We start from the raw sequence: 19,665 nt of genomic DNA on the forward strand, positions 1-19,665 counted from the left end.
ACAGCTCACCCAAACCTTAGTAAAGCTGCTGTCAGGGCTGGGCCAAGCCCGTGGCAGGATGTGTTAGCCTAGGCTTGAACACAGCCCTGAGTTCTCTGAGATCGAGTTCCGTGCGAGCCTCGTGCCTGTGGCCTTATCTCAGCCCCAGATCCTGCTCTCCAGAGCAAACCCTGAGGAGATGCTATCAAGGAGGAGGCAGAGCAGAGCCCAGCTCTTTCCCAGCTGCCTGCTGTGCAGTTTTTCCTTTTTGCTGTGACCCAGTTGATTCTCAGTCCTGGCCGTGTGCTGGCTCTGTCACAGCGAGGCAGAGGAGCTGTTGTACAGCCCAGATCGCTCTGTGAGTGTTGGCTGATTCTCAGATGTGGTTGGCAAACACAGCAAGATAATCACTGGTTTTAATTACAAATATAAATAGGTTTGTTTAGCCAGTCATTCTGTAATCTTTGCCATTATTGGCTTTTCAATCACAGCCTGAATGCAGGGCTGGGTGAGTGTTTTCAGGCACCTTCTGCAGAGATAGAGGTTGCACCACTGCAGAAGGCCTGGAAGTTGGTTATCTCCAGGCTCTGATCAAGCCTGAAGGTGGTTATGGAAAGAATTGTTCTTGTTTGGCTCATCTAAACCAAATTTTAAGAGCAGCTGTGGGAGGTAGAGGTTTTCAGGGTAGGGCTTGTGTATATTTGCAGATCGGTGATCAACAGGAGGAGTCATTGGTGCAGACAAACTCTTAACAGAGCAACTGCGGGTTTAGATTTGCTATCAGGGAAAATTCCTTCATGGAAGGAGTTGTCAAGCATTGGAACAGGGTTCCCAGGGCAGTGATGGACTCCTCATCTCTGGAGGAATTGAAAAGCTGCATGGATATGGCACTTGGGACCATGGTTTAGTGGTGGCCTTGGCAGAGCTGCAGGAACAGCAGGACTTGATCTTGGAAGTCTTTTCCAACTTAAATAATTCCATGATCACCCCTCTGGCACACACCACAGGACACCATTGTATCTTACATCCTATATGTTTTATACATTTGATTTACATTTAATGTCTATTATATTTTAGTGCACCAAAATGATCTTTTCATGCACCAGAATGATCTTTTAGTGCACCTTGATCCTTAATTTCTTTAGGGATTTAGGAGCAGGTTTTGCTGGAGCAGCACTGAGTGAACCCTTGTACCCACAGCCATGTCCACGGTGCCGGGCAGGCGCTCAGGGCAGGGGGAGCAGCTGCCTTGAGGATTTATTTGTGGGGACAGCAGCTCATTACAGCCTTGACAAGCCCTGCTGGCTGCAGACTGATCGTGTCCCGGGGAGCTGGTGGGAGATCTCGGGGCAGAAGTTGCTGACTTCACGAAGTGTTCAAAACAGGACGCTGAATCACATCCTGGCCGGCGGCAGCATCCTGCCTTAGCGTGCTCCGTACAATGGGGAGGCCCCGGCCCAGCCCCCGGCCCTCGGGAGCGCTCGGCCCGGAGGTGTGGCCCTGGAGGCTCGGGAAGGTGTAATTAGACCTTCACGTTTTGTGGTGGGCTCTGTGTGGATGTTCAAAGGCCACAGAGCCGGGGAAACGTCACTGATTTGAGACTTATTTAAGATCTGGCCTTTCCAGGAAACTGTTGCTGACTTGGAATTGAGCAATATGAGGAGTTTACTTGGATGTAGGTAGAGCAACAGCCGGAGAGCTGCCAATTTGAAGATGTGATGATCAGACTCTTTTGGAATTGTATCTAAATCTTTTTGGGTTTTTTTTTTTTCTTCCATGGAACCTCAGCAGTTTGGCAGAACCCAAACCATGAGGCCCTATTGTCAGAGGTGCTGGCTGTGCACTGAGCACTTGTTCCTGTAAAAGGCCAGTGTGGTCACTGTTTATTTAGGTGTTAGAGCTGGGTCAGAACAATATTTTGGTTTCAAATGCCTCTAGATTTTAAATATCTTAATCTTTGATAATTGTCTGCCAAGATCTGTGAGTCAGGCATTTCTCATACAAATCAGAGCTCTGCTCTGCCTGGCAAATACTCCTAAGATGTTTTTGGAATGGGGAAAGGACATAACACCTTCCCAGGCCTGGTTTTAGTTCTAATGAAGAGTGTTGAGATTATTTCCTGATTTTTTTCCCAAACATTTACACATCCCTTTGCAGCATTTAATCCCTGATGCAGAATCACTTTACCACTGTACAAAAATAAGCCCAGATTCAAACAGATTAGGGTGCACTGCACATCCATCAGTTGTTTAGGTTTATCTGGGATCAGGACTCTCCTCTGCAGGGCTTGTCTTCCCCCTCTGAAAATTTTAGTTCCTTGCTGCAAGAACTGCTGGTGAAGGAAACTTCATATCAGGGACCAAGTCAGCCAGAAATGCAGGGCATGGGACAAAACGTCCCGTTCAGATTTCCCAAAAAGCTGCCAGGTTCTGTGTTTGTTCTGTCTGCCATCCAAATGGTCACATCCAACCATGTCCAACACTTGCATCCCAGTGGGGACTGCTGCCCATGGCTTGGCATCTCCCTCCCAGCCCTGCAAAACATCCTGACCTCCAGCTGTCTGCTTCCCTCTGCAACACCATCCTGCCTGGAAATGTGGATTGGATGGGGAAAAGAAGGATGGTCTTGGGGTTTTTACCACCACTTTTCCATTGTGAGTGAGCTTTTCCCCTGCCTGGCACTCTCCAGATTTTGGGAGTGCTGGCTGTGTACCCTCAGGGGCTGCAGTCCAGTCAAACACTCGAGGTGTCAGGGCTGAGCCAGAACTTCTCTCACTCTGCTCTTGCCGCGCGTGATCCGCCTGGATTTATTTTGTTTTGTTTTTTCCACGTTACCAATGTGTCAAGTACTCCCTGGTCTCTGCTGCCTTTTTTGGAGCCGTTCTGCAAGCTGGCAGCTCAGCTGGTTTTTGGGTTGCTGTGCCACCAAGATTCCCAGCCATGTTTCTGATGCCATTGTCTGTGTCCTGGCTGACCTTCACTCACACCGCTCAGGAGCTGCTCCCTTAATCCTTCAAGCTGTTCCTCACCTGCCTTTTCTTTCCCAGGAGTGCCCTTGGAGAGTTTCCACTTGTTTCTCTGGGAGACACTGAGTGGGTGAAGAGGGGTGACTTAATAAAATAGTTCCAAGGATTAGAACAATGGGCTGCCAGGAGGAATGCAGGAGGATGGGCCCGTGTGCTGACAGCTCGGCTGGGGAGGAGGACAGGAGCAGGATCAGCTCCTGCCAGGAGCGTGGGTAGAGCTCTGCCTCTGGTTTGCCCTCCATGGTGGGCACCATCCCACCTCTCCTTCAGCTCAGACACTGCTCTGGGACAGCTCCAGGCCTTGTGGCCTGGCTGCCCCCTTATCTGTGGTCATGGAGCAGCAATGGCAGGAACGTGGCAGCACCCAGAACAGTGACTTGTAGGAAAACACAGGGAGCCAGTGTTTTGGGGATAGACCATCAGGGAAATCCATGTTGTTGCTGATGCTGATCTCTGTGTATTCCCCTGTGCCAGCTGCTGCTTTCCCAAGCCTTGTTCTCCAAGTCCATGACTCCAGGTGAGGGTGAGCTGCTGTGTGGAGCAGCTCTGCCCAGCCCCCACGGCAGGGTGGGTGGCACTGGGTTGGCACAGCGGGCTGGGGACAGCCCAGGGCATGCACTGGGGACCCCAGTGCTGAGGAGCTCTGTAGGGTCAATACTCCTTTTCCTAGCAGCTCGTGCAGGCTGAGCTTTGGAGAGGATCTGGCCTGGCCTCCTGAGACAGTGACTGTCACCAGATGCCATCGTGTTCCAGTGGGAATCTCAGAAATGCTCCTTGGGATTCAGAGCGAGTTCCAAGCCCGTGGCGTCGCTGGGCGATGCTGGGATCAGCCTCGTGCCTTTTTGAACTCTGCCATTAATGGGATGAGCAGAAAGGATTTCTTTTTCCTTGTGAAACAATCTCTTATTTTATTTGGCTTTTCACCATGCAAGTCCTAGGGATTCCTAGAATTTTCTCATTCCTGGCTCTTTGGGAGCAGTTCTGTCAATTTACTTTGCGCAAGCCTGCTGGAATGGGGAATGATCCATGATCCTGCTCCTTTGTTTGTTTCCCTCTTCCTGCCCTTTCTCTTGGAGGGTTTATCCCAGCTCCTCCTGGGCTCTCTGCAGGCACAGCCTGGATGCTGGGGCTGCCCCCAGGGTGGGACACTCAGAGCTGAGCTGGTTCTGCTCTGTGCAGATCTGGATCTGTGCTGATTGCTGCTCCAGCCCAGTGCATCCCAGGAGTGGCTGCAGGGACATCATCAGCAGTCTGTTTCTGTTGGGAAATTGGCTTTTGTGAGCTTCATGATTGATTTCGTTTTTGTCTTTTTGCCCTTTGTGCCAGAGGAGGGTTTGTGTGTGAATGGCCTGCAGTGTGTGCAGCCCTGTCAGCATTCCTGCCCACGGTCCCCACGCCTCCGAGCCCAGCAATGCACACTCACACTGCCCTTGCTCCCTGCTCTGCTGACAACAGCAAAGCCTGGTGAGTTTGTTGGTCTCCCCAACATCTCACTTCCTTCACAATAGATGGGAGAGATGCTTGCTCCTGCAGGGAGGCTTTACAACCAACACCCCCAGCTGCTGCTTCTGCCTGCCCCCTTCCTGGCACAAAGATGCCCTGGCTGTGTCTGAGGAAGGGGAGATGTTCTCCTTGAGAACCTGCAGCCCACATTTTGCTTTTCTGCTGGGGGTGACTTGTCTCCAACTCAGGAGGTCAGGGAGTGATGACTTTGGGTGTGGAAGTCATGGGTATGGAAAGAGCTTTCCTGCCTTGCATTTCTGGTAGTAAAAACACCTCAGTCCAAGTGGTTCTGAGCAGATCTCTGACCTTGCCAGAGAGCCCTTGCAGGAGCCCTTGTTTTGGGCTCCTGCAGTCCTGACCACAGGTCAGTTTGTCAGCATTTCCCAAATCCTACACGTGTGCAATAGCGCTTTGGTGTCTTTGTTCTAAACCATCTTTGCAGTGTTGGAACTGGGCTTTTCCTGGGGAGCACACTGCTCCTGTGGCAGCCCTGCTGAGCTGGGATGCCTGTGCTGATATTCCCACCAGTGTTTGTCACTTTAATCTCTGTGTGACACGGAGCAAAGGCCACTTGGGCACACTCCATTGAGAGCAGGAGAAGGGACTTGCTGCTGCTGCTGGAGTTCCTGGCGGTGTGCAGTGCCCTGGGAATGAGCAGCTCTGAGGTCCCTTTTTCCCCTCTGCTGTTTTGTGCTGCTCAGGCCCCTTCCAAAGGCCCCTGTGGTGGTCAGGAAGTGTTATCAGATGTGCCTCTATCAGCCCTGAGCCTCTGCTTTAACCATCGGCTGTTTTGGGGAGCAGGGGCCACACAGCTGCTCTCAACTCTTCCTGTTTCTCTCCTTTCTCTTTGATGTGCCACTTCCCAGCTTGGGTTGTGCTGCTGTTGTGGCTGTGGGACAATGCCAGTCCCCTCTGCTGGCTGCAGTGTCCTGCCTGAAATCCACACTCTGGAATGGGAGGCTCTGGCTGGGCTGTGGGAGCATCCAGCAGGGCTGGCTCACCCTTCTCCAGGGCTGCTTTTTGTTCTTTCTCAGTTGCCTTGAGGTGGCCAAGCTTGTTCCAGACCAGGCAGCAAAAGAGGGAAGAAAAAAGGGTGAAAAAATCAGTTCTCTTCCTCCTTATCAACAGGGCTGTAGAAAGGGAAGTGTGTTCCATTCTGTGGTGCTCACAAGTCCTGTTTTTCCCTCACCTTATCAGTCTGGAAATGTTTTGAGTAGAAGATGCCATGAAACCCAAAGAACTGGGAGGCATTACCGTGTTTGCCTTTGTAAAATCATGACCAATTTTGAGAGAAGTGAATGTTCCTTTTCTTGTAGGGGTTTGGGGTTTTTTTCTTCCTTAAACACAGACCTGGTTGCAGGAGGCTGCTCACTCATCTCAGGCTTGCCAGGAAAAGTGGTTTTCTCTTTTCTGACTCTGAGTTCTGTAAAGATGTGTTAATAGAGTGTTTTCTTGTGTCCTGCAAGATGATTATTTTTTGTGTGAGATTCCCCATTAAAACACGGAACTCAGGCACATGAGGATTGCTCCTGGGACACCTCACAGCTGGAGCCACGATGGCAAAGCAAACTGCCTGGGGAAAACTGTTGTGGGACTGGCATCTGGCTGCCCAGGAACATGAGCAGCTCTGTCTCTTTTCCCAAAACCCCGTGTTTTTCAGGGATTGCTTTGTGGCATTCCTGGCCCCGGGGGGTGGCAGTCTGTACCGCCGAGGAGGCGCTGCCTATTGTGTTCCTCAGCCACTCGAAATGGGGCTGATGTGTGTTGCAGCCACGCTCCTCTGGAGCTTTCCCAAAGGGGAAGAAATATTTCCTTTTCAAGTTGAGCAGCACGGAGCCAAGGGATGGAGCAACAGCCTCTGGAGCCGGGCTGTGGCCATGAGCACCCTGTCCTTGCCAGCCTCCGGGGGTGTCACTGTCTGTACCCTCCTCCTGGCATTTCCCAGGTGTTGGAAGTGTTGGTTTTTCCCTCTTTTGGGGTAATAATTTCCTGTGTTTGGTGAGCTGAGGTCAAGGAGTGGGAGGAGAGCTGGTCTGCAGCTGTGCTGGAGCATCAGGGTCCTGGGGCTGTGAGTGGGCTCTGTGTTTATTCCAGAGCCTGAAGCGACTCCTTGTAGAGAAGTTTGGTCAGGATTCCTGGAAGGGCACGCAGGGATCGGGTGGTTTCTGTGGTGTGTGCCAGTCAAACTGGGAATGCACAGAGAGCTCCTCATCCCCTGCTCAGGCTGGTGGGACCAGAGTGGCCTTATGGTGTGTGCCTGCAGAAAGAACTGGGGTTTGTAAGGCACAAATATTCAGGGAATTCAGTGCTCCCCGTCCCCGAGCACCTGAGAGACTCCTTGTCCAGGAATGGCTCTGAAAACCCAACGGGGGAGCTGTGCACTGAGGGAAGAACCATTTAAATTTCCTGTATCTGTATTAAAGCATTGCTTTCACTGTGAAGGAACAGCCCATAGGATGCTTTTCCCCTAGTCTGTCCCGCAGGGATTATGGACTTCCAGCCAGGGGCTGTGTGGGTGCTGATAGGAGCCTCTGGAGCACGAGGGGGGAAGCAAACAAACAAACAAGTCTGGAGGAGGGAAACGATTAGCCGAGCCTCAGCTGGTTGTTTCCCCTCTTGAATGGCTCTCTTTCATCAGGATGTGTTGGGACAAGTGCTTTTTCAAGGCAGGATATCAGTGGAAGACACAGTGTTCCCTAAAAGCCATCCAGTTCCCGGGGAGCATCGGCAGCCGCGATTCCTCTGCTGCTCTGCTCCTCTGACCTTTTCTTTGCCTTCTGCTGGTTTTTTTTTTATGGGTTTAGAAGCAAAAGGATGTGAGTTTTCCAGCTGGTTATGAATCTCTTCGATTTTGCTGACTTCTGTCTGACGCTGGGGCCACCACGATGCTGCCGCCGTGCAAAGAGAACCAGCCCGAATTAGTATGTATGGCTTGTGCTTCGGGGCATCTGTCACCCCTGCCGAGGGGATGTTCTTCAATGCCAGCATTTGGGTGCTCTTTAGGAGTTTGTTTTTTTTTTTAAATGCTCGGAGTTTTAGTTGTTTACTGGGATTGCAGGGTTTAAAAGGGAGTTGTGCCTTGTGTTTCTCACCGAGCTGTGCCCGCAGCAGTTGTGAGGAGTGGCAGAGCGCAGGCAGTTCCCAGAGCGGAGATAAGGGCCGGGCTCGGGTAACGCTGTTGTTACAATGTGGTGTAAAGTGTGAGCAGAGAGGCGTTTGGGTGTGCTCCGTGTGGCTGGCACCGTGCTGGGCACATGGAAACCCGAGCTGGTGCGGAGATGGGCAGTGCTGGGGGCACGGGAGGGTTTGTGCAGGGAGGAACGGGGATTTCAGTGGCAATGCAAACCTTGCTCTCAGCAGGCTCCTGGCTTTGCTTTCTGGGTCATTTCCACGCACGTGGAAACACGGGAACAAAAATTTTGCTCTGTGAGTTGTCATTTTCCTGGACCACTGACTGCTCCAGCAGCACAGCTTTCCCTTTTGCCTGCAACTGGGAATATTCTGCTTTATTGTCACAGATTTCCTGACTGCAGGAGAGGAGAACATCTGTCAAGATGTATCACCAGAGCAGATCCTGATAACTTTGGGAAGGAGCTCTGCTTTTTCCAAGGTTTTTCCTGCTGTAGAAATCCTAGTCAGTACTTTGAGATCAAAGATCCTTTAGGGTAAAACACTGGAGTAAAATACCCTATTTCAAGATATTTTTTTTTGCTTTCCTAAAGGAAATTTCCCCCAAATTCTCAGGGTGGGAATGCTGTGAATTATCTCCTGGTGCATGATCTAAGCATTCCCTGCCTCTTGTGAGTGCTGAATATCCCATACATTGTGTGGGGGTCGCTGCTGTGTGTCACTTCTGGCCTTTTTTAACGCTTTCCTGTGAGGTCTGGGGTGAGAAGGAAGCAAGGCTCTTCCTGGCTGGCTCTGGAAGGAGCCACGTTCCCATTTGTTCCCATTTGCCGTTATCCCGAGCCAGGCTGAGCTTGGATCCTGCTCAGTCCCAGCCAGTGAGGTGAGGGGGGAGTGCTGGAATCCTGTGGGAATGGAAGTGGAGAATTGTTGGGATGAGAGTGTGCTTCTCCTGCTCTGTTTTATTGATCTTGTGGAGCCTGAAGTTCAGGCAAAAATTTTAGTTCACTTTTTAAAAAGTGAACTCAAAATTCGAGAAATCTCGAGTTTAAACCCGATCCAGATTTTTCTGGGGAATTCTTGCAATTCAGTTGAAACAGGAGGAAGCTTTTCCTGGGAATCTGGGCTGTGTTCTTAAGAGATTAGAAAATCTGAAACGATGTGAATTTCATGTCTGTCCTCACAAAAATGCTGAGGTAGAACAGAGCATTGGGAGCATTACCACTCACTCCTGCCCCAAGGCAAAGACCATGGGTAAAATATGGAATAGTTGAGTGCTGGGAGCAGTGACTCCAGTGGGAGATGAGTGCTGGGAGCAGTGACTCCAGTGGGATCAGTTGCTGCAGCATAAGGAGCTCCTGTGTAGCCCAGTCTCATAATGGATATTTCTGTTTAGTGGATGCAGACAGTGATTAATGGTGAGCATGGGGTGCTGGAAAATTGGGCTTTGGAGCAACAGATGGCTCTTGTGCAGTTTGAGGAGCAGAGCAAACACATCCCAGGCAATTCCTGTGCAGCTGAAAAGTGCCTCAGGAGACAGGGGTTTCCAGCCATGTGGGAAATGCAACTTCCCTGCTTCTGGCCAAAGCTGCTTCTGAAGGATTTCTGAGGTTCTCCTGTGATACCTGACTGTGCCGGTGCTGTTCTGCCTTCTCTCCTTTATTCTCCAGCCCTGGGTGTCATTTCCCTCTGGAAATGTCACTGTGTTTGCCCAGACTCTGTCCCAGGGTGCTGATCCAGCCACAGCAGAGCCAAACCTCTGCCCCTGTGCTGGCTGTTTTCCCTTGAGGGTCCAAAGCTGTGTCTTTTCCCTTGGGATGTGCAGGTTCCACCTCCCTTCCCCTTTAAATCTCCACAGTTGCAGGTTCTTGTTTTTGCATTCCAGAGAAATGTCAAGAACTGCAATCAGCAGGAAGTGATGGGCTCAGAACCTGCTCTCCAGTCCATTGCAGGTCTCAGCCTGTAAAGAGTCCAACCCTTTGCTTCTTTTGAGTTGCAGAATTGTAGAATCAAGTGATAAAGTCATTTCCAGCCCATGACAGCTCAGGCAAGTATCTCCTGCAGGGGCCAAGTAACAAACCAGTGCTGGAAAATGACAGATGAATAATCCATGAATAATCCCAGAGTCATGCTGTGCAAGTGGCTGTGGCAGAATCCTACTATTTTAGTGAGGAAAGCACTTCCTTTCCCAGATATGCACATTTTGCTGCTCTTTCCTTTCAGCTGACTCCTGTGTGGTTTTTGTTTTTTATTTTCCAGCCTCAGCGAGAGCTTTTTCATGGTGAAAGGTGCAGCTCTTTTCTTACAGCAAGGAAACAGCTCCCAGGGCCAGAGAAGCCTCCAGCATCCCCACAAACATGCAGGTAATGATTCCATCCCCTCTGGAGATCCTTTTTCCTTCTCATCCAAAGGGACAGGTGGGTGACACCCCAGGTTGTCTTGCTGAGCCTTGTACAAGCTGCTGAACAAACCCAGGGTTTCAAATTACTGAATTTTTTTATTGGGATCATTGAATTTTGGTTTAAACTTTTATCATTCTTTTGGAACTGTGACTGGAATAGAAACTCTGTGCAAATCATGGCATTTTGCATGGCTTTCTTTAGGCAGGGGAGCCTGTGCAGCCTGAAGGGCTGTGTGGAATATCTCTCCCTGTTTTCCCCAGTCACAGAGGAGGAAATGTCACTTGTGCTGCAGTGAGTTATTCTTTGCCTTGTGGCAGGGCTGAGTCACAGAGCTCAGCACCCCTTGGGCACTTGGGGATGTCCTGGACATTTCTCCAGGGGCTCTCCCAGCCTCCAGTCATCTGAAACTTGGGACTTTTCACTTTGGAACTTCCTGTTGCTGGTTTTGTTTGGATGGTGCTGGTCAGAGTGAGGAATGTTTGATCAGGATTTGGCTATCTGGACAGATGGACATTTGTTTGCTCCTCATATCCTGGTTTCAGGAAAACCCCCTTTCCTGTCAGCTCACCACAATCTGTTGGAGTTTATTGTGGTTTAAGAACAGGCTGTCCTGCTTCCCCCAGTCCCTTCCAGTTGCCAACTGGTCGGAAGAAATGGCAGGGAGTGGTGTGGTGAGTGTGCACAGAGATTTGGATGCAGATAAAGGCATCCAGGGAAGTTGATTCTGCTTCCCCAGAGTTTGCACCCTCTGCCTTTGGCACTTTGGGAATAGGTGGGTACTGGGCAATAAGAACTAGGATTTGGGGGCATTTTGAGAGCAGGAGCCTGTGGGAAAGGCACAGTGTGGTTCTGTGTGGTGCTGCTCAGCAAACACTCCAGCACAAAGGGGGTGTTTGAGTGCCAGGCTTGGCTTTGGGTTTCTTTAACTGTCAGCAATTCCACATACCCAGCAAACAGCCTACGGAAGGAATTTTATCTCCCATGGAAAGTTATGAGTGCATTGCTGAGTTATTAGATGGGAACTTGGTTTGTTTTCCTGTAGATTCCTTGTTCCTTTCGTCTGCTTTCCCCAAACAGAAATGTACCCACAGCACTGGAGCTGAGGGGACTCAGTGCATGAGCAGAGCTTGGAGACAGAAGGGCTCCATCACCCAAACCAGCCCATTGCTGCAGCCCTTCCCTCTGGAGGTCACTCCTGCTCAGCCACACCCTCTGCAGGGCTGCTGGGGCTGATCCCACCATGCTGGGGGTGATTCACAGCTCAAAGTTGTTCTTTTCTCCTTTGTTCCTGTTTTTTTAATCAGAGTTTTTCCTTCTCTTCTTCCTCACCTGTTCTCATGGCCAAACCTTTCTGTCCTCTGTAGGGTGCTGTGACAGGAAGAGAATCCTCTCTTGTGCCAGGCACAAGTGGTTTCAATTGATTTGGTGGCTTCCCAATACTGTAAAGATTGGTTCTCACCCATCAAGGGAATGCCCATCCAGGAATCTCATTGCTCTTGGTGCTCTCTGGGACAACAAAGTTAATTGACCTCCTTAATTAGTATTTTTTTACTTAAAAACATCCAATTTCTTTAAAGGTCAAGATTCTGCTCCTAGTGCAGCAGGAGCCCCTTAGTGATGATTGCTGTGCTTTCTGTGCAGGTGACTTGCCCCAGCACCTGCAGGTGATGATCAACCTCCTGCGCTGCGAGGACAGGATCAAACTGGTAAGGACAGCTGCATTTTCCTGCTCTCTTTTCTCTTGGAAGTGTTTGCAACAGACCTGTAGAGGAGCAGGAAAAGCATTGGCAAATCCTGGATTTCAGAGCTGCCTTAACTCTGTGCTGGTTTCCAGCCCTACCCCACTTTCCTGACCACTCCTTTTGTCCTGGTCCTTGTGTCCAGGTGTGAGCTGGGTCAGGGAACTGCTCTGCCTGAAATGGGTTGTTGTGTTGGATTTCATTTTCCATCCAGCAGGAGGAGAGACAGGACCTTGCTGGTTCTCTTGGACACTTTTAAGTCAGCCTTGAAATTGCATCAGCTGGGCTGGGCTGTCTTTTGAAGAAATCTGCAGATAAAAATCTGCTGTAAAAGTCACTTCTCTGCAGAGAAGTTGATGCCAGTTGTGCCTCCTGCAGGACTGAGCTGTTTCAGTGAAGGTTTGGGTGTGGAAGAAGCCTGCCTGTTTTCAGCTCAGTGCACCATCAATGTTTTTACACTTCCTGCTTGAAACTTCAGAACTTGGGTTACATTTTGTAGCGTTTCCCCAGCCTGTAATCTCAGCTCGTCTTCCCTCACCAAAACAGCAACAGGCCTTGCTGTATCTTCCATAGTGCACTAAACAAAGCTTTTTGGGGGTAGTGAGAGTTTCCAAAGGCTCGTGCAGCAGTGGCAGCACTCATGAGGCAGAGGTGCTTTGCAGGCCGTGCGCTTGGAGAGCGTGTGGAGCGACCGCGTGCGCTACATGGTGGTGGTGTACAGCAACGGGCGGCAGGACACCGAGGAGAACATCCTGCTGGGAGTGGACTTCTCCAGCAAGGAGAGGTAGGTCTGAGCTGGCAGCCAGGCAGGATGGGCTCTCTGGCAGCACCAGGCAGTGAGGGTTACCTGCAGCTGCAGATTCCAGCAAGAGAAAGGACAGGGGGATTGTCACAGACACATTTTATGAAAAATTCTTTCCTTAGGGTTTTTTCTCCTGAGAAGCTGAGAGGCCTCAGGAACAAAATGTAAACAATTATTATCTGCTGCTGTGGAATGCTGTTACTGGGCTTGCAAGGGTCTTTCAGCGTGAAGAGAGAGGCGAGAATCTTGACCTCATGTTTCAGAAGGCTTGATTTATTATTTTATGCTATATATTACATTATAACTATACTAATAGGAATAGAGACAGACATTCGCAGAATGCTCGCTAACTAAGAATAGAAAAGGAATCAATAACAAAGTTCTGTGTCCAGGCAGAAAGCAAGAACAGCTCTGCCGTGAGTGGTCAGTAAATCCAAACATCCACAGAATCACGGATCCACCTGTTGCATTCCACAGCAGCAGATAACCATTGTTTACATTTTGTTGCTGAGGCCACAGCTTCTCAGAAAGGGGAAAAATCCTAAAGAAAGGATTTTTCACAAAAGATGTCTGTGACAGAATGCAACAGGTGCATCTGTGATTGGTCTCATGTGGTTGTTTCTAATTAATGGCCAATCACAGCCCAGCTGTCTGGACTGTCTTGGTCAGTCACAAGCCTTTGTTATCATTCCTGTTCTATTCTTAGCCAGCCTTCTGATGAAATCCTTTATTCTGTTCTTTTAGCATAATTTTAATATAATATATATCATAAAAAAATAAATCAAGCCTTCTGAAACACGGAGTCAGATCCTCATCTCTTCCCTCATCCTCAGACCCCTGCAAACACCACCTCAGGGGATGAGTCTCTTTCAGCCTCTGTGGAATCAAAGGCTGTGGCATCCACCTCACCAGTGGGAGTTTGCTGCCTGCTCCCTGCAAAATGCTCTTGCAGACACATTTACAAAACTGGAACTCATTCTCTCCCCCAGACTCCAGTGTGTTGATGGAATGATGCAATGGAGCTGCTTTTGTAGTAGCTTTGTTGCCAAATAACGTCAAAAAACAATACTGCAGAAGTGGCTCCAAAAGCAACAAACAACTGTGTCAGCAACGAGCTGTTCCTTTTGTCTGACTGATAAGAGCACACAGTATTTGGAAAAGCAAGTGAAATATTTTGTTATTGCAGCCTCTCTCAGATCATTCCAGTTCTGGTGAGTAAACCAAGGCAGAAAAGCTCTTGGCTCAGGGAGAAGGGGCTGGTTTGGCAGAGCTGGAGGCAGAGGCTGGAGCTGCCAGGCTGCTGTGTGTGCTCTCCCAGGGTTTAACAAGCTGCCCTGTCCTTGTGGTGCAGCCTCTGTGAGTTTTGCTTCATTCTGGAAAACCTCAGTGGTGGTTTTCCCTGGAAGGTGGGAAAGGGAAGCTTTGCACAGCAGAGGGATCTGTAGGGAAGCCCCCAGCTGTGCCTTCCTTGTCAGATTATTGTCACTGGCTTTGTGCTGCTCTGAAATTCCCATGTGGCATTCCCTTGGTGTGCCACAGCAGGGGAGGTTTGCCATGTCACCTCCACTCTGAAACAACCTTGCATTAATTGGCTCCTGGTGATTATTGATGTGAGGCAAGAGGAAGGATGGATTTCTGTTGCTGTCTGCATCCCAATTTCCTTTAAAACTTGAATATCTCAGTAGCTTAATTATTTATGGCTGGAAGTTCCTGGCCCTCATTATAGCAGGGTTTTCTTGCCAGATTGCCTGTCTGAACTGAAAGTGTTCTTTTGGGTCAGATAAAGCCCTAAAACCCATTTCCATCTGTTCCACCTGTTGGAGTGATCCCATGGAGCAATCACCACAAGTTATCACCTTGTCAGACCTTCAGACTCCAGCTTCCACTTTTATTTAATGGCCTGAAATATTACAAGAGATTACTAGAGCAAGGCTTGAGGATTTTAAAAATTAAAGAGTATTAATAATTTAGGCTATTGGCATGACCACATTGTGGCCTATATTTAACTTCCTGTCTCACCACCTCTCTTCCAGTAAAAGCTGCACTATAGGAATGGTTCTTCGCCTGTGGAGTGATACTAAAATCCATCTGGATGGGGATGGGTAAGAAACCACATTGAAAGGATAAATGTGAATGTCCTTCCCTACCTGGGGGCTGCTCTAGCAGAGATTCTCCATCACCTTGCAAATGAAGTGCCCAATTTGGATTCATGGCTGCAGAGTCCTCTTATTCAGACAGTGAGTTCTTGTCTTGCTGCCCTCACACTGCTCCTGTGGTTCCAGGGAATGCTCTGAAGCCCCACTGAGGACTGGAGCTGCCATTCCTGGCAGCCTCTTGCCATTCATACTTGGGAGGTTGGAAAATCAGTGAGAGAAATTCTCATCCTGATTGTTTTGGCCTTTGGGTGCCCCAGTGCAGTGGCTGTTTGTAGAGAGCAGGTTGGGGTGCAGAGAAAAGCAGTTTTAACTTGATTTTCCCTCTCTCCATCAGTGGCTTCAGTGTGAGCACTGCAGGGAGGATGCACATCTTCAAACCTGTGTCAGTGCAAGCCATGTGGTATGTGAGGGGCTGGGCTCAGGGAGACACTCTTCTTTCTGTCAGTAAATTTAAAAAATCAGCTGCATTTTATGTTTCTCCACAATGGGTATTTAGTGAGCTGCAGCAGAGATCTGCTTCCCTGTGTCAGCAGAGGGGCTGTGGGAATCCTGATCCCAAAGCAGGATCTGCTGCTTCAGTTCAGAGCAGCTCTGTGTCCTTCAGCAGGGGGGATGAATAAATATGAAGGATGAGCTCAAATTCCAAGAATTTCCTCTCTCTGCGTGTTTCTCTCAGTGGCTGACAGAGGAGGTTCAGGGCCCATTGCCAGCCTGTGGCATTCCCAGTGTCCTGCCCCATTCCTGGGGTTCCTGGTGCCCATTCTCCTTCCAGCTCCTGCCACCCCTCCCCTGTGCAGAGATTCCAAACCTCTGAGCCAGCAAATTCCTCCCTGAAGAGGCTGCTCCAGTGGAACTGCATCTCCCTCTGCCTGGGCAATGCTCTGTCCCCTGGGAGCCTGGAGAGATCCCAGTCCCTGCAGCATCTCCTAGGGAGGAGATCCAGCTGTGGAGAAGGATGTTGTGCTGGGGATGGTTTGGTACAAAACCAAACAAATCTCCTGTTCCTGTCAGTTTTGAATTTGGCCCCTCCTGCTGCCAGCCCTGGATGTGGTTGATGTGTTCAGTGCAACAGCTTCGGAGTAGAGCCTTAAAGAAAGGAAAAATTGAGGGGGGAAGGAAGGAAAAAGTAATGTTAGGATTTGCAAAAACAAATGACCCAATCTGGGCCTTGTCCCTGGAGCCTGTCAGGGGCCAGGAATGCTGGTAAATATGCATCAGGCTCCTTGCTGGAGGTGGCTGGAAAATTGTCCCTGTTCTTTATCTTCCTTTGGCTGTACAAGTTGGTTCATGATTAGATCCCACAGCGACTTGTGCCTCCTTCTTCCCTATTCATTAGGAGAAGATTTCAGCCCCTGCCTCAGCCCTGCTGTGAGAAGCCCCCAAGGTGCAGTTTGTGCCTCTTTGAGCTCTGACACCATAAATTTCCTGCTTTCAAAGAGCAAACTGCAACAACTAATACTGAAAACCACTTTTCCTCTGTGAAACTCTCTCAGCTCTTGCTTTGTCTGCTCACAGCTGCCCAAATCTCTTCTCCCACCCTGCAGGTCTGCTTTACAGATCCTCCACAAAGCCTGTGAGGTTGCCAGGAGGTACAACTACTTCCCAGGGGGGGTGGCCTTGGTGTGGGCCACCTACTACGAGAGCTGCATCAGCTCGGACCAGAGCTGCATCAACGAGTGGAACGCCATGCAGGACCTGGAGTCCACCCGCCCCGACTCCCCTGCCCTCTTTGTGGACAAGTCAGTGCAGCATTTTGTTTGGAAAAGTTTGCTTGGCTCATGAAGGAAGTCTTCCCTTCTCCCTGTTCTTCCTGGCTTAGTTCTTTTCTGGGGCTGCAAAAGAGAATTTGTGTGAAATAATCAGACCGTAAACTTTAGCTTGTGATATAGTGTATAAACACCAACAAACTGCTTTTTTTTTTAAATTTTTGTCATTATTCCCATAAAGATTCCCTTTAAGCCAAGCCTTTCCCCTCAGCCCTCAGTGCTGTGCAGGTGCTGCCAGCCTGGATTCATCCTCTCCTCCTCCTGTTCCTCCCCAGGCCGACGGAAAGGGAACGAACGGAGCGGCTCATCAAAGCCAAGCTCCGGAGCATCATGACCAGCAAGGACCTGGAAAATGTCACTTCCAAGGAGGTAAATATCAAAAATTCTCACTCTTGTTCTTCCTGCCAGACTCCCTCTCTAGAGAGTGGTCAGCAGGCACCACATGCCTGGGTGTCCCTGGCTTTGGAGTGTGCATTTCAGCCGTTTTGTGAAGGCTCTGCTCTGGCTTTGCTGCACCTCCCTCCTGAGAAATCAAGATAATCCCAGCATCACAAGTGTCTGTCAGGACCTCAGTAACAGCTGGGTGACTTTCAAATTAGATTTGAAGGTTTTATTTCCTTTCTTTTTTCCTGGACAAATGTCAGAGGACCTTGCAGACAGCATTTTGCTGGTGAGTTTATGGATGGAAAATCACAAATCAAGGCTAGAGCTCGTTTGGATCCATCCCCCAGGCTGGTGTAATCCATCCACCCACAGTGCAGACATGATCAGAGTGGGAATGGTTCTTTTTGGGGTGGTTTTTGGTTTTTAAGAGAGGTTATTAACATGCAAGTGGTAGGAGGAAGCTGAGAACGTGTCTGTCTGTGGATGTGTTCACTCCTTCTGCAGACAAGCTCTTGTTCTTTATCTCTCAAATTACTATTTTTAAGGAGCAGGTACCCCAAAATACTTTTTTTCCCCCAGATGTTATGTGAAGCTTTATTTACAGCTCCTTAGTTTGGGGATTTAGGACACCAGGATGCCAGGGCAAGGGACAGTGGTTTTAAATTGCCAGAGGGGAGGGATAGATGGGATATTGGGAAGGAATCCTTCCTGGTGAGGGGCTGGGATGGAATTCCCAGAGAAGCTGGAGTCCCTGGAAGTGTCCAAGGCCACGTTGGAGCAACCTGGGATAGTGGAAGGTGTGGAATGAGATGAGCTTTAAGCTCCCTTCCCACACAAACCATTCTGGAATCATTGGAGAGATGCTGTCTCCAGAAGGCTGAGTCCCTGTTGCTGTTTTTAATGAAAAAGTGAGAAGTGTTCTGCAGGGAAGTGCCCAGAAATGTTTCTGTTGGACACCAAGATTCCAGATTCCAGTGCCATCCTTTGTGTTTGCTCTGCAGATCCGAAACGAGCTGGAGAAACACATGAACTGCAACTTGAAGGAATTCAAGGAATTTATAGACAATGAAATGCTGCTGATCCTGGGTCAGATGGACAAACCATCCCTGATTTTTGATCATTTGTACCTGGTGAGTGGCAGGAGCTGCAGGAGAGCTCTGCTGTGCTGTGTCCAATGCTTTGCCACTAGATGGAACTCCAGGCAAAACCAGGCTCTGCCTCTGGAACAAAGACTTCCCAGAGATGAGCACTTTGTGCCCATTGGGTCTTTTTGTTGTTGTTCTGGATTGAGTCAGAGGAATTGCTCGTGTTTCAGGGCAAAATCTGCTTTTTAAAAGTTTAAAGCTTCCTCTTGTGAAGGTCTAGGGAGAATCCAAGGTGTAACTAACCCTAGAGTTTCAGGATTTGCCTGACTTCTCATGTGTGGCATGTCTGGGATCACAGGTGCATTCACTTTGTTTCCCTGAACTATTTCTCCCTGTGTTTAAAACTGCAGAGTGGGCAGGGGCAGGGATTTGGGATGAGCTCAGTCTCACCCTGGCCTAGAACTAACTGTAGTGAGTTGTGCCCTGGTCCCTCCTTCAGCAGATCCCTGCCCCTCAGGACAGGACATCAATGTCCCATTCCTGTCTCAGAGGCTGTTCCCAACATTCCAGTGAGCTCAGGAGGATGGCTGGGGCTGGGGGATTGCAGAACCTGAGGGAAAGGGGCTGTTTTGGGGTCCCTTGGAAATGTGAGTTTGTGGCTGTTGCAGGGCTCCGAGTGGAACGCGTCCAACCTGGAGGAGCTGCAGGGCTCGGGGTGAGTACTGCTCCTCCCGCTCCAGACCCTCCACTGTGTGCCTGCCATTCCCCCAGGACCCTGGAGAGGACATTTGCAGGCTCTAGAGTTGATTTTACCCCTCAGCTATGTGGTAACTTCCTACCAGCAGCTGTGTGGAGAAATCTCTTCAACCTCAGAGAGTGAAAATTACAAAACTTGTCGTTGCTGAGGTCCATCAGGATCTCCATCCCCCAGTGCTCCCAGTGCTGTGCCAGGTGGGAATTCTGCACAGCTGCCTGTGGATGAGCAAACTCCTCCTCACCTGCCTGGACAGGCAGCTCCAGGTGTCTCTCCCATCCCCATGGTGCTGCTTGGCTCCATTCCCTGCCACACTTTTTGGATCAGGAGAATTCTGCCCATAAATATTTGCTGCTCACTCAAGGCCTGCACCAGCCTTGCTGTAAGGAACTGAAATTCTTCAGAATTTCAGCACAGCTGAAAATGTTTCATTTGGAGTCCTTGGGAGCAGATGTCTGCACATCTTGGGACAAGGAAATCAAGCAGGGTGTTAATGATTATGTCTTGCATTGGGATGTGCAGTGTCCAAAGGCAAAGCTGGACAAATTCTGAGACAAATATCCTGTGTCCTTATTTTTCTCAGTGATAGGAGGTGATAAATCAATCTGGACATTCGTTCTCGGGTACATTGTTATCCCTGCTGTGATATTTGGCAGGAATCAAGAGATACCATGTGACTCTCATGGTTTTGGTCAGAAAGAAGGGGAAGGGATGGGATTGCAGCTGAAACCTGCAGCTGGAGATGGTGATTCCTGGGCTGTGTTCCCAGATGATTCACTTCTTTTTGCATCTCCAGTGCTGTGTGGCACAGCAAGGAGTTCCTGGTTGGGTTACACACTCAGAGACAATAAATGGGATAAAATAAATTTCTCCCTCCTGTGCCCAGGGTGTTTGGACACTTGGGATGTGCTGGCAGTGAGAGGTGGCAGAACAGCCCCTGTGTG

The 19,665-nt window shown here is 49.5% G+C and overlaps 1 protein-coding gene across 2 annotated transcripts in view; it reads left to right on the forward strand.

Annotated features, from left to right (window-relative positions):
• SSH1 (slingshot protein phosphatase 1) overlaps positions 1–19,665 on the forward strand; it is a 34,915-nt gene that overhangs the window by 7,211 nt on the left and 8,039 nt on the right. The window contains exons 1-10 of one of the 2 annotated variants that reach the window (XM_063172884.1): positions 7,204–7,428; positions 9,893–9,996; positions 11,677–11,741; positions 12,437–12,558; positions 14,610–14,678; positions 15,067–15,132; positions 16,277–16,471; positions 16,774–16,867; positions 17,884–18,012; positions 18,636–18,682. In XM_063172884.1, the coding sequence (XP_063028954.1) occupies positions 7,343–7,428; positions 9,893–9,996; positions 11,677–11,741; positions 12,437–12,558; positions 14,610–14,678; positions 15,067–15,132; positions 16,277–16,471; positions 16,774–16,867; positions 17,884–18,012; positions 18,636–18,682 (977 nt within the window). In that variant the 5' untranslated portion in view covers positions 7,204–7,342. Of the gene's footprint in view, positions 1–7,203; positions 7,429–9,892; positions 9,997–11,676; positions 11,742–12,436; positions 12,559–14,609; positions 14,679–15,066; positions 15,133–16,276; positions 16,472–16,773; positions 16,868–17,883; positions 18,013–18,635; positions 18,683–19,665 lie in introns of those variants that run through there. The other variant, XM_063172883.1, reaches the window with a different exon arrangement.

The sequence above is a fragment of the Melospiza melodia genome, chromosome 20 (genome assembly GCF_035770615.1).
Source record: "Melospiza melodia melodia isolate bMelMel2 chromosome 20, bMelMel2.pri, whole genome shotgun sequence".
NCBI classification, from domain to species: domain Eukaryota; kingdom Metazoa; phylum Chordata; class Aves; order Passeriformes; family Passerellidae; genus Melospiza; species Melospiza melodia.